The sequence below is a fragment of the Hakea prostrata genome, chromosome 6 (genome assembly GCF_041222555.1).
Source record: "Hakea prostrata isolate BN-2017 chromosome 6, UWA_Hpros_2, whole genome shotgun sequence".
Classification (NCBI taxonomy): domain Eukaryota; kingdom Viridiplantae; phylum Streptophyta; class Magnoliopsida; order Proteales; family Proteaceae; genus Hakea; species Hakea prostrata.
Window position 1 is genome coordinate 36358740 of NC_142605.1, and position 13298 is coordinate 36372037.

The window sequence follows — 13298 nt, forward strand, 5'->3', positions numbered from 1 at the left end:
AGCAGCCCAAGTCCAGTGATAATGGACTCAATCAACCCATCTCTCAATCCGGTCTTGGTTGATCTTGATTGGGCCAGACTGGGTCAGATTGACCCTACTTAAGACTCCATTTTCAAGAAATTCAATTTGATTGAAATACCATTTGTTGTCTATAAAAAATAAAAAAAAAAAAAAAAACCATTTGCCTAAGTAATATTCCTCTTATCTAGACTTCTAGATTCCCTTTTGTTTGGCTGGAAAGCACCCCAGACTTTTTCTTTCCGGTTAACCTACACTAGATATATTATGTTCTTCTTTTATAATAGAAAGAGAGGCTTTTGTAAAATGCTGTGTATATACGCAAGTAATTTCAAAACTTTAAGATAGAAATGATCGTGTACTCTTTTTTTTGAGGTGAATTAGAAATGATCGTTGTGTCGTGTGCAATACATGACTTCTTGACTCCAGTTGAAAAACAAGATCGAATCATATGCAATCATGAACAAAATATTTAGTTATGATTTATCGAAAAAATATGGGAAAGGGATGGAGGAGAGGAGTCGAGTGATGGACGATGGAATCTAAGATCTCCTTAGTCTTAAAGCCCTCATGTAGAATGCTACATCAAAGCACATTCACATTAGAGTTTTCTTCAACCATGGCGGCTGATGGATGCATGGGAAACGTTATAAATTTAACTATGAAATTTTTCCAAAGCCACCCTTTGAGTTTCCCTAGTACCACTATCCTTCCTGCGATCAATCATACTTCTAATGAATAACACCATTCGTCTTTATTAAATTTTATTATTTGGAAAACACAACACGATTACTGATTAGGCACTATTAAGTTTATGTTTGAAACAGTGACTACATATTCTTTTAGCATACAAGAATAAGCTATTTTGTATCTACTAAAGTACCAAACTAGCCAAAATAGCGTCCACAAATTTACCCTTCATTTATCTTCCCTACTTATTTCTCCCTCAACCCCATGTTGTTATCTTGTCCGGATCTTTCGTCAAAAAATTGACAATTTACCAGTTCCACATGATCATCATTGTTTTCAATTTTTTTTACATTTTTTTTTTTGGGTTCATCTCGGGCGGTTCTGATTTCATCCTCAAGGGAGCTTTTATATAATTAATGTCGCCGAATGGATGCGAACCCAAGACCTCTCCTAGATAGGTTGGGCATTTAACCGCTTTACTGACCCATCATCTTAAAAGAGAAATCCAAGTGATCGACATCGAAAAAGCCCTACAACTATTAGCAGAGAAAATATACTAAAGGTCTCAAAATTGTATAATTCAAATCCATTGTAATTATTGAAAATACTCCAGCTAGAGGATGGAATATGTGCCTTTAATTCTTTTGCCAATTGAGGAACCCTTGGGGATTAACTTGTTTTTTTTGAAAAGTTTAACTTATTTATATTATATCGTTTAATTTTAATTTCTTAATAATTAGGGCTACTGATATATTTTATTCGTACAAGGGTCTAATTGATTAATTGGCTAAGTGAAGGGGTGGCGCTGAAATTTCACTTTGAACCATTTATTCTAGGGGTCGCCACTCAGCCAGCCTATCATGAATAAGAACGAGGGAATATCCATAATTCCATAACGAGTACGGCCTTTTCAACCTTTTTCGGGTTAAAGTTGCACGATTAACTCTGGAAGCTGCGAAAATTGCTAGAGTTTATATTTGCTCTGTAATTCTTCGATGAATTCCGATTTCGTCACATCGATGCCATGGTGCTCTAAATGGGCAATATCTAGTTCGTTTTTCCTCGTACCTGCGATCGACATCCACTTCCCAAACCCATTTCTTTAATGGGATCTATGTTCGGGAACTGGCCTTCAATCGATCCTCACAATTTTAGCCAACTTCGACCATCTGATCCCTCCAATCCTTCTGTAAGCTTCTTGTCCTTTTCTTTTTTTCGTTGTTGCTTGTAATAACTATAATGTTTTAGTTGGAATTTCATTTATGTTTACTTTAATTTATTGTTTGGATTTGAGTTCATCACCCCTTCATTCACCTGAGAATTGAAGTTCGAACTAGAAGTATAGAACTACTTTATTTTAAAATTTGATGGGTTTGCCGTTTCTTCACGCAAATTTAGTATTTTTTTTTTCAGTGATCTGTTCAGAAACTACTGTTCAAATTTTTAATGAAATTTTAGGGATTCCACACTCGTGTGGAAAATTATAGAACCTGTTGTTTCTATTCATTTGCATGTCAGGAAAAGAGTTCATATTTGATGGGCTGGCAACCATGAGGGGTTTCAACTGTTATGTGAAATTTGGTTTTCCAGTGTGTATTACTGGTCGGGACAGTAAGCTTTATATATCCCCGTTCGATGATGTAGATAGAGGTGAAGCCTACTGTGTGCATAGTTCCAGAACAATTTTAGTGCTGTTTCTTATCCATTGATGCCTTTCTTTTGATGCAAACATAATCTGTTTACACTAGATCACATTTTGTGGGTTGGAGCTCAAATTTATTGAGCTGCTAATTCAGTTCCTGACCCTATCTTATTGTGTAGAGTCCTAGATTAGGGAAACAGTCTGGACCAATAGTGCGTTAGCATAGATCATTAGCACTTAACACAATGCAGTTTTGCACTGCCACCTCTGGAACTGCACTAGCAACTTAAAAACTATAGAAGGTAATGTTAGAAGGAACACCAAAGGAAATGTGGTAGAGTCCAAAAATGAACCAGACAGCACAAAGATTGACATGGTTCGTACACCAATATGACGTACTTGTTACATGGGCAAAGTTGAAGATGTTTCACCATGTAAAGGAGCAAAAAATTACAATGGAGCCCTCTTATGAGAACCCAATACAGACTGCAAGCTCTCACCTAACATTGTAACTCAAAAAACCCAAATCTCATTTGTGCTCTACAAGAAGATGATAAGGCATATTAATACTCTTCCAAATGGGTTGGGTTGTACCATACCCCTTCACACCCCTAGCAAGTTCAGTTTGGGGCTTAATTGCCTCTAGAACATATTACGATGGTTCAATCTTCTAGCTGAGTACATGAATGTGAAAAGCATAACAGGTAATACGACAACTCAGCCTTATCCCCACTAAATGGGGTTAGCTACATGGGTGCTACATGGTTAATGTGGCAAGTACTAGAGAAGAAAGTAGAAAGGACAAACTAGGTGCCGAAAGCCTCCGCACAAGCAGAGTCCAAGGGGGAAATTTCCTAGCAACCTTACCCAGCAATTTTTGTTGTGAGGCTGTTTGGATACCTTGACCTCATACTACAATTGTGGTTCACCAACCATTGCATAGATCCGTCCCTTTACTAGAGAATAGAAGTGTTTCAAATAAATATGAAGACTTAATTAAAGATACATATGATGATGTGAAAACAAGTGTAAAAGTGATGGAGGGTCTGGTGGTGGAGATGGGGCCGTTGGGATGGATGAGTGGCAATACTAGGTAGGATAAAGTAAAGGATGGTTATATTAGAGTTGGTTTGAGAGCCGTTCTGATACATGGTAAGCTACAACAAATTCAAGATGGCATGACCATGTTCAATGAAGGCCTTGGATGCTCCAGCACAGTGGAGTATAGGATTCAGGCTAAAGGAACAACAGGAGCTAGGGGGGCAAACCTAAAATGACCTTGAGATAAATGGTGAGTCAAGACATGCATAACCTAGGTTTCATATCAGGTATATCTGAAGTAGGAGGTAGTATTAACTAAAAATAACAGACAGTTTGACTACTATTACAATTCCGACATTTGACTTTACCTTTGTTTTGAGAAAATTCTATTGTCAAAGTCTTCCAATTGTTATTGTTCATAATGAATGCTGAATTTGCTTTGCTTCTACTAAAACCCAGGTATTTTTCCATCATAACGTCTCACCCCCGTTAGTTCTGTTTCTCTTTCATAGTCAGCACCAATTATTGAATTGCATGTGGAAATCTGTGCAACTGCACCACTCCCAATCACTTTTAGAAACTTGGGATCCAATTTGATGAGCTGACTGCAAAACCATGGGAAGATAATGGCATGATAGAATCAACAATTGAGCCCTGATGGCTGACAGGTTGTGGAACAAATTTATGCATAGTTTGTGCTTCTCAGAGTCATTAATCACAGTTGACTAAAAGTCGTAGTAATGGCTCCCCTACCACTCATTTTTTAGATCACATTACTCTATTTGAGATGGTACTATGAAGCCTAAATATAGCATGATTGGTGTGTTGGGTGCTAATAAGATAAGTTTTGGAGTGAAGTCCCCCCCCAAAGGAGAGAAATCATGGCCACAACATGAACATGACCTAGGGATCAAAGTGGATGTCCAGTAATTCACAAGATAGTGGATACAAGTATCAAATATGTTTGTTGAGTGTTTAAGCGGTTTGGTTTAGTATTTGTATATTTATTCTAGAGGATAGGAAAATGCACTGTTGGCAAACCATTATGACACTATGTTTAGATTTTGACTCCAAATGGATTATGGAGCTTGGCCCCATGATCAGTCCAGACATGATGGAAGTAGTTCAACCATTTTTTCTCATTCAATGTCCCTATTTTGTGTTGAAAATTGTGAGATCACACTTAATTTTAAGGAATAGGCAACGAGGGAATATGCTTGTTCGATACGATTTCACCTAAAAGCTCAAACTGTTATGAAGGGCAGCTTAACGTATGCATCAACAGGTCGTCATCACGTAGATGCCCATTTCCATCGAGGATGCAGGTTTCAGACATAGCCTCTACTGTGATAGTTATATTGGTGAATGTAATTTCAGATTCTGGCATGGCAAAATTTTGAAAATGAAGTGCTGTTGTTTCAAAGATTGTATAAGATATCTTAACTGATGATTTCTATGATCATTCAGAGATTCACTAGCCACTTTACCCTGAAAGATGCTTTGAAGTTGTTTCATTTGATCCATGATAAATGGAAGCATGGTCCAATGGTTTGACTTCTTAGAGTAAGATGTATTATTTTCTGTGAGGGAGCTGAGATATGTACCTGATTGATGGCCAAAATGTATTTCTCAGAATTTGTGGGAAAATTTTCTTGATTGTCCCTTGAAAATGGAATGATTAACTTACTTTGCATCTGAGTGATATAGATACTTGTCATCCATTTCATTTATTGGGTAAGTGATCACAGTTTTCTCATAAACCTTCATTGGGTAAGTGATCACAGTATTCACATAAGGTATAATACACAGTTGAGCCTGGGAATAATAATTTTGATGCATTACACGTGCATTGGCTGGGCTTCATTATTGTTCATAGTTGGCCCATAAAAGATGGGTCTAATTAAGTTCATCAAGCCAGCATTTATTAGCACATGTAATGAGTTAATTTGAGCCCATTGAGCGAGAATAAAGTCGGCCCAGTTTACAATTGATCAGCAGCTTGAATAAAGATTCTTTTTCTGTTGGGGATGGTTTTTAGTCTATTTTATAGGTTGTTATATGTAAGTATAATTTTCTAGGATTTTTTTTAGTTTGCTAATTAGATTTGGATTGGGATACCTTGTAAGTGTTTCCTATTTAGGATAACATTCAACTTGTGAGGGATTCCTTTCCACACAGAGAAGGCACCTTTGATGTAATCAATTGGAAGCTTAAAAGTAAAGAACGGAGGGTGAATAGTCATTTTTTTGGTTGTGGGGGGAGGGAAGAAACTAATTTTTTTTTAAAACATTAATGGTTGGGAGATGCAGTTTGGGTGAGATGCCCATGGCCATGCTTCTAATAACTCTTGGGAATTGCTGAAAGGTGAGGAGGCCCTTGGCAGTTGACATGCTCCCCCAGACGTCTGAGAGAGTGGTGGTGAATGGAACAATATTGGATGTGGAGTGTTTACCTTGGGGTTCATCTTCTTATTTATAGGAGGATGCATGAATCTGACTTATGGCATTGTAATGGAGTGTATAGGCCTTCCAGCCTATGGGTGGTGGAGTGTAATGCTCCTCTGCCAGGGGGCAGTTGACCCAGACCTTTCTGCTAAAAGGGTGGGGTTGCAGTTAGGGTTTCCGCGTGCTGGGAGCACATGCTGTCTCCCTGATGAGCTAGCTTTGCCACATATCTCTTGCTGTAGTGAATCGATTTTAGGAATATCAGGGACTAAGTATTTTTGCACCGAAACAGGCTTGAGATCCTTTTCAATTCACAGTAGAGGTGGCATAGTTTCGGATACAAAAGGAGGTGTTGGACAACCCATTCTTAATTTGCTGTTGGTCTCTGTAGAATTTTGAACCGTCCTGGTTGTTAGCTTGGATGTACTTATTTTATTTTGTTAAGCATCAGATTTGCTGTCCCATTTGGGTATATGATTTCACTTTTCTTTTGCATTTATTGTTAAAAAGCCAGTATGTAATAAGATGTATCTTTGCAATATTCTTTTGTTCTGATTTTTTTTGGGTGTTATCTTCAGAAGCTAATGCCTGCTACCTATCATCCTACTCATAATCGGACAGTTCCACCGCCTAATCAAGGTTAGATCAGATCCTTTTAAGTCCACAAGACTTTACAATATTCTATTTTGGTTGCATTTTGCAATTATAGAATGATATAGTTCTTAGCTTTCATGCATTTTTTTTGCCTGCTTACTGGTTTTAATTTAAATTAATCCATTTTCTTTGTGCTTAATTGTTCCCAATGTATCACTGTGTTCTTCCCGAGGATTTGCTCATTTTCTTTTTTTTTTCCCCTCCTTTTTTTTTTTTGTTTGGGGGGGGGGGCAGTTGACACCCGTAAACAGAAGAAAAGAGAGTGGCACTTTAAATGCTGTACAACATGTAATTTTTGGATGATATTCAATGGGTCTTGTCGGCATCAGATCTTTGCTACATGTCCTTAAGATCATGGGTTATAGACCCTTAGGCATCAAGAAAGTATTAATGCAGCCTGTTCCTTTTAAATATGGTTCCAACACATTGTGTTAATTAGGTGATTCTCCACGTATGGTGTCAATTTATGGTGATTGTATTTGGATTTGGAAGACATGTACAGTGAGATGGTTGGGCAAATAGGAATGTGATCTTCCTCTCAGTTTAACAGCTCAGCCACGAATACTGACTCTTCCAGCAAGTTGAGCTAGTAAGGTAAAGTCACCTGCCATGAATGGGTAATGGCTGGAAGCCTGCGATGGTTTAATAGTTGATTTGGTTGTCCTGATCTTGCTATGTGAACTAGCTCTGACCTTGTTAAACACAAATGGATAACAACCTCCACGCTTCCTTTCCCCTACTAAATGGGTTGGCTAAATTGATCGTTGTTCTCCAATCAGTCCTATTAGATGTCATTACAAGAAATGAGACCTAAGCTATGCATGTTAAAATTTCAGGAGGGGCTTGAACTTTATCCCTGATGCTATAACCACAGAAGTAGGTTAGTCATCCATATTTGGCTATAGCTCTATTTTAGTTACCGAATCACTTACGCCTGCTCCATCTGTCCAAGTTTATATATCATATATGTTCTAGTAGGGTAATAGCTACTTTGTGCAGAACTGCAAAAGATTGAAACAATCTCCTGCCACCCCTCCCTGGACCCTGCAAAAGTGGGATTTCACTGGATTATGACTGTTTATTATGTTCTTATATTGGTTCATCAGTTTATTTTGGGCTGGTCGGTTATCTGCTGTAGTTCCGCACTGAGTGCACATCAGGTAGACAGAGCAAAACACAAAAAGACTCTTGACTCAGATTTGTGGAGTTTCCTGTGTCTGTGACTACAGAAGTTGTATAACCTCAAAATTCAGTTTGCTAGTGGAAGCATCTTCTAATGTCTGTGTATGTTTTAAGTGGTTGATTGCTAACATCCTCATGTTTTTAGCAGTTATATCAACTGAAGCCACAAATATTCTTTTGAGACAGTTCTACCAACATGGTGAAGAAAAGGTTTGATTTCTGCGCTTGATTTAAATTAATCTCAGTACACACAAGCATCTTATGCCTAACCTTAACCCTTTATTTCGTTCTTTTTTTTTTGTTCTGTTCTTTCAGTTAAGGCCCAAGAGAGCTGCCTCTGAAAATCTGACTCCAGAACATGGGTTCAAGCAGCCTAGGGGTTCAATGCCAGATGAATGTTTCAAATGAGCTCTTCAACCAAGTAATCTACTAGTTATCTGCGTGTCCCGTCTGCTCTTCCTACCATGTGAAGAATGGTGTAATGTATTAGTTGGGTGCTTGCTTGTGGATAGAATGCTTTGGGAAGACATGTAGATTATGTATCCGTAGGACATATATTTAATAAATACAGGGTATCAAACATCCCTTTTATGTCTCTCAGAAGCAAATCTTGGTGTTAACTCTTAACCACTCAATAAAGGGGGGAACACAAAAAAGAAAAGAAAAGGGAAAGCAATCTCGGGCGTGTTCAAACTTCAAATTTCTCAGAGCGATAGAGAGAGAAATTAATCATCTCTACCGTGTTTGTTTGTTTTTATTTTTTATTTTTTATTTTTTTGTTTTTTTAATTTTTAAGAAGTCTACCGTGTTTTCTTTGTTAGGTTCCATGTCTAACCTTTTCTTAATTCTATATCTTCATGAGGCGTATTTTTGTCTTTTGAAGAAATATAATTGGAAGATATCACTAGTTATTAATGGTGGATGGCATCAATATTGGGGGTAACATATAGGATTCTTGGAAAAGAAAGATGTGAGAATGCATTTGTGGAAATATTACGGTTTAGGTAAAATGTAGAGTGCCACCCCCTTTAATCCAAAATTAAAACCAACCCTTGTGGTTGTCTAATTTATCAATTAGATTTCTTATAGGACAAAAGCCCCTGAGAAGAAATTGAAATTAACTGCTGATGCAAGTAAATTAAATCGGAAAAAAAATGTAGGTTCTCTTAGGGCCTGTTTGGTTACTTGAATTCAGAGATTTCAAATCTCTGGATTCATGAATCTGAGTATTATACCCTTTTGGTTGTAAAAATCTCCAGATTCATGAAATCTAGAGATTCACCTTTTTACACTAAAAACGTGAATCTGTAGATTTATGGGTAAGGGGTGAAATCCAGAGATTTCAAAAAAGCTATACATTTGCACATTCATAAAAATCACGTCGATCAAATAGTTTTTTAGGATGAATCCACAAATTTCATTCCACAACCAAACATCTAATTTTAAAAATTATGACTCCATAGATTTGAAATCTATAGATTTGAAATCTCTAGATATTTGAAATTTCCAGACTCATGTAACCAAACAGGCCCTTAGTGAATTATAAACTAATGTTAGGTCCTCTTAGTGCAATATATTGGGGAAAATTAGGTGATTATCCACTTTTAGGTTTTCTTTTACAAAAGTAACCACTAGATGTTTCACTTAACAAAACTAGCTAAAACTAAGTTTGAGTTTACAAAACTAACCACATTGAAAAGGAAAATCAGTGATTTTGTCAGGAAATCACTAATTTTTCATTCCCTTAACATTTTTAACCCTTAAAACTAATCACATTGAAAAGGGAAAATCACTATTTTGGCTAATTTTGTAAACCCAAATTCAATTTTAGCTAGTTTTGTTAAAGTGCATATTTCATATAAACCTGTACAATTCATTTTTTTTCGAATATCAGCCAAAATTTTGATGATATATTCCAAAGCATTTCAAAATTGACTAGTATTTGTCATTTTGGTGAGAAAAGTTAAAACTATGCTAAATAATATCCGATTCAAGTATGAGTTTGTTGGTATTTAGGACATATTTCGTTTCATTTCAAATTCTACTGATGTTTTCCAGTTAAATTCCATATACAAATGATGTTTAGTTTTTTCCCAAACCGTATATTATGCATGCTTCATACTTCTTCAACATTGAAACAACGTTTTTTTTTTTTGGCAACACACTTTTCTTTATCATGGATTTAGGGACCTTGTGTAAACATATACAACGACGTGTTTTACAAGCCTAATTCCACTCAAAGTGATGAAGAGCTTCAATGATGTCTTTAGATGAGCTACTTGATGCTAATCTCTAATTCAAGTGAGTTTACGTTTAATTGTTATTATCAATCGGTACAATATTCTATTAAGGTGTATATCTCGTTAAAATAAAAAGCAAAATAACAAGGTGCGGTTAAATGTTGTTCATAAAATTATACTTTTTATTCCATTGCACTCTGGTCTATTGAGATCAGAAACTCTAGTTTTATAATGAAGTAAAATAATCGAATCCTATGTAAACAGCCACATGGAGATAGAATCTAACACACACCTGAAAAAAACAGAACGATGATCCTTTATCTGGGCCTGTATTCATTTATGTTATTTAGTCAAGGGCATTATTGATCTTTATCATTGTGGGAGTGATTAAATGTTAGGATTTTACGTTATAAATAGCTTATTGAGTACTCATAACCGTTTCACGTAATATTTTGGTTTGAGGTTGTTTACACACACTCTCAAGCGAAAGATTCCAAAGAGTAAAAGACTTCAGAAGTTTTAAAAAAAGTAAAGAAGGCAAATCTATAACAATAACACACTACAAATATTTATTTAGCTACCCTTCCATTGATTATATTCATAATATATTATTTAATTATTATAAAAATAATATAAATCACTCTCATGCAGGTCCAACAACTTGGTTTTAAAAAGTAAAGAAGGCAAATCTATAACAAGAACACACTACAAATATTTATTAAGGTTATGATTCATTGATTACTTTATCTTTTGATTAGTATAAGGTGATTCCAGAGTAAGATTTAATTTTGAAATTAGATCGAATAGGAGGATTCCATTGTTTAATTTAATAAAAATAAATAAATCATAACACAAAATTATTATAATAAAAGTTATGAATTGATTACCGATTAGTTGGATTGTGGGATTGAACTAAGGGAGGATTGAGGTAATTAATAAAACAATAACATACACCTAAATTATAAAACGATACCAAAGATGTGGATGTCATTGGAATCCAAAAAGTCGTCCACATAGATCGAAGATAATCCGCGACCATCCAAAGTTGGATGATCAGCTAAAAGAGTTCAACTGGGAAGTAATTGTGGTTGATGACCCTCAAATTCATAATGCTATGGCCCTACCCTGTGGTCAAATTTTTGTATATACGCCATATCTTCAAACTTCTGAAATTAAGTTGGATTTCGTATTATCGCATGAGGTTGCCCATGTCATTGTTGCGCATTGTTTTGAGAACGTTTACAGAGATCCGAACGACAAACTCTGCTTTAACGCGCTTGGTTTTGTTATGCAATGTATTTTTGATGGTTCTATTGCCGATATTCTTCACTTAGTTTTCGAATCAAAATGTTATATTCGAAAACATAAATGTGGCATTCAATCTACAATTTATCACCTTCTTTGGCTTCATCAAGAACGCAAGTATACGTAATTTACATTATTCAATTAAGTTCTTCTACTTTGGTCTTTGCTTCCCCACTAATTTGTTTATCTTGTTTGTTTATTAGGAATGAAATTGAAGTTAACACCGTTGCAGTCATATTGATGTCCGAAGCCGGCTATGACTCGAGGTCAGTTCCTCGATTCCTTCAGAATATGGATGTGAAAGGGTACACGTATAATCCTACTACTTCGACTCACCCTCCTAAATGGGTGAGAGCCAAGATGGTGGAGAAGGGGAATTTAATAGAAGAAGCCCACCAAAAGTATGAAGTAATACTTGACAAGCAAGGGGCCATAAAAACTCTCCAATGGCAATCAGAACATTTTACCCTCACAAGTATTTGCTATTTGGTAAATTAATTTGAAAATATAGAAGGCTACATTCTAAAGTATTTTAGCTCTCATAATGAGCAGCTAAAGACAATCGAAATAGAGGTTCTATCCACAGGATGTCACATTTTAAAAGTATAGAAGGCTACATATATTTTATGTCAGTTTGTTTATATTTATGGGAGTTTGATAGGCTTGCCCACTCCTTAGATTGGATCATCCAATCATTGGTATCAGAGCTAGTTTCTATAATCAACAGAACACCTAACTAATCAAACGATAAAAAATCAATAATTCATAATCTATAATAGTCGTTCGATGGTGGTCGAAAATGAGATGGGATGGTATATAGTTGCTTTGTGGTCTCTGCATTCTATTCTTCCAGTCGAATGCAGAGAAACTGACCTCGAGTCATAGCCGGCTTCGGACATCAATATGACTGCAATGGTGTCAGCTTCAATTTCATTCCTAGTAAACAAACAAGATGAACAAATTAGCGGGGAAGCAAAGACCAAAGTAGAAGAACTTAATTGAATAATGTAAATTACGTATACCTGCATTCTTGATGAAGCCAAAGAAGGTGATAAATTGCAAATTAAATGCCATGTTTATGTTTTCGAATATAATCTTTCGATTCGAAAACTAAGAGAATAATAACAGCGATAGAACCATCAAAAATACATTACATAACAAAACCAAGCACGTTAAAGCAGAGTTTGTCGTTTGGATCTCTGTAAACGTTCTCAAAACAAAACGTAGCAATAACATGGGCAACCTCATGCGATAATAAGAAATCCAACTCAGTTTCAAAAGTTTGAAGATATGGCGTATATACAAAAATTTGACAACGAGGGTAAGGCTATAGCATTATGAATTTGAGGGTCATCAACCACAATTACTTCCACAGTTGAACTCTTTTAGCTGATCATCCAACTTTGGATAGTCGCGGATTATCTTAGATGCTATGCGGCTGACAAGCAGACTTTTTGGATTCCAAGGACTCAGTGTTAATTAAGCCCACAATCCAACTATTGGTATCAGAGCCAATTTTTATAATAATTTAGGTTATAAATTATTGATTTTTTCTAAATTAAATCTTGAATCCTCCCATTCGATCCAATTCAAAATTAAATGAATAGAACACCTAACTAATCAAAAGATAAAAATCAATAATCATAACCTTAATTATTATAGAAGCTAGCTCTGATACCAATTGTTGGACCCATGATGATTTATATTATTTTTATAATAATTAAATAATATGTTATGAATATAATCAATGGAAGCGTAATTAAATAAATACTTGTAGCTAAATAAAATTTCTGAAGTCTTTTACTCTTTGGAATCCTTCGCTTGAGAGTGTGTGGAAACAACCTCAAAAGTCTTATTACTCTTTTGAAGTCCTTCACAGAAGCTATTTATAACGTGAATCCAACAATTTAATCCCCCACTCCCACAATGACAGAGATCAATAATGCCCTTGACTAAATAACATAAATGAATACAAGCCCAGGTAAAGGACCATCGTTATTTTTTTCAGGTCTGTGTTAGATTCTATCTCCATGTGGTTGTTTACAATTTACATATGATTCGACTATTTTACTTCATTATAAA

The 13298-nt window shown here is 35.7% G+C and overlaps 1 protein-coding gene across 1 annotated transcript; it reads left to right on the top strand.

Moving 5' to 3' along the window:
* Positions 1 to 1573: 1573 nt before the first annotated feature.
* Positions 1574 to 8604, top strand: LOC149013745 (DET1- and DDB1-associated protein 1-like). Its single transcript, XM_089159571.1, has 4 exons — positions 1574 to 1897; positions 6414 to 6474; positions 7820 to 7881; positions 7987 to 8604. Exons 1-4 carry the CDS (start codon positions 1814 to 1816, stop codon positions 8077 to 8079), a joined length of 300 nt encoding a protein of 99 aa, XP_089015697.1. The 5' UTR covers positions 1574 to 1813; the 3' UTR covers positions 8080 to 8604.
* Positions 8605 to 13298: the final 4694 nt, after the last annotated feature.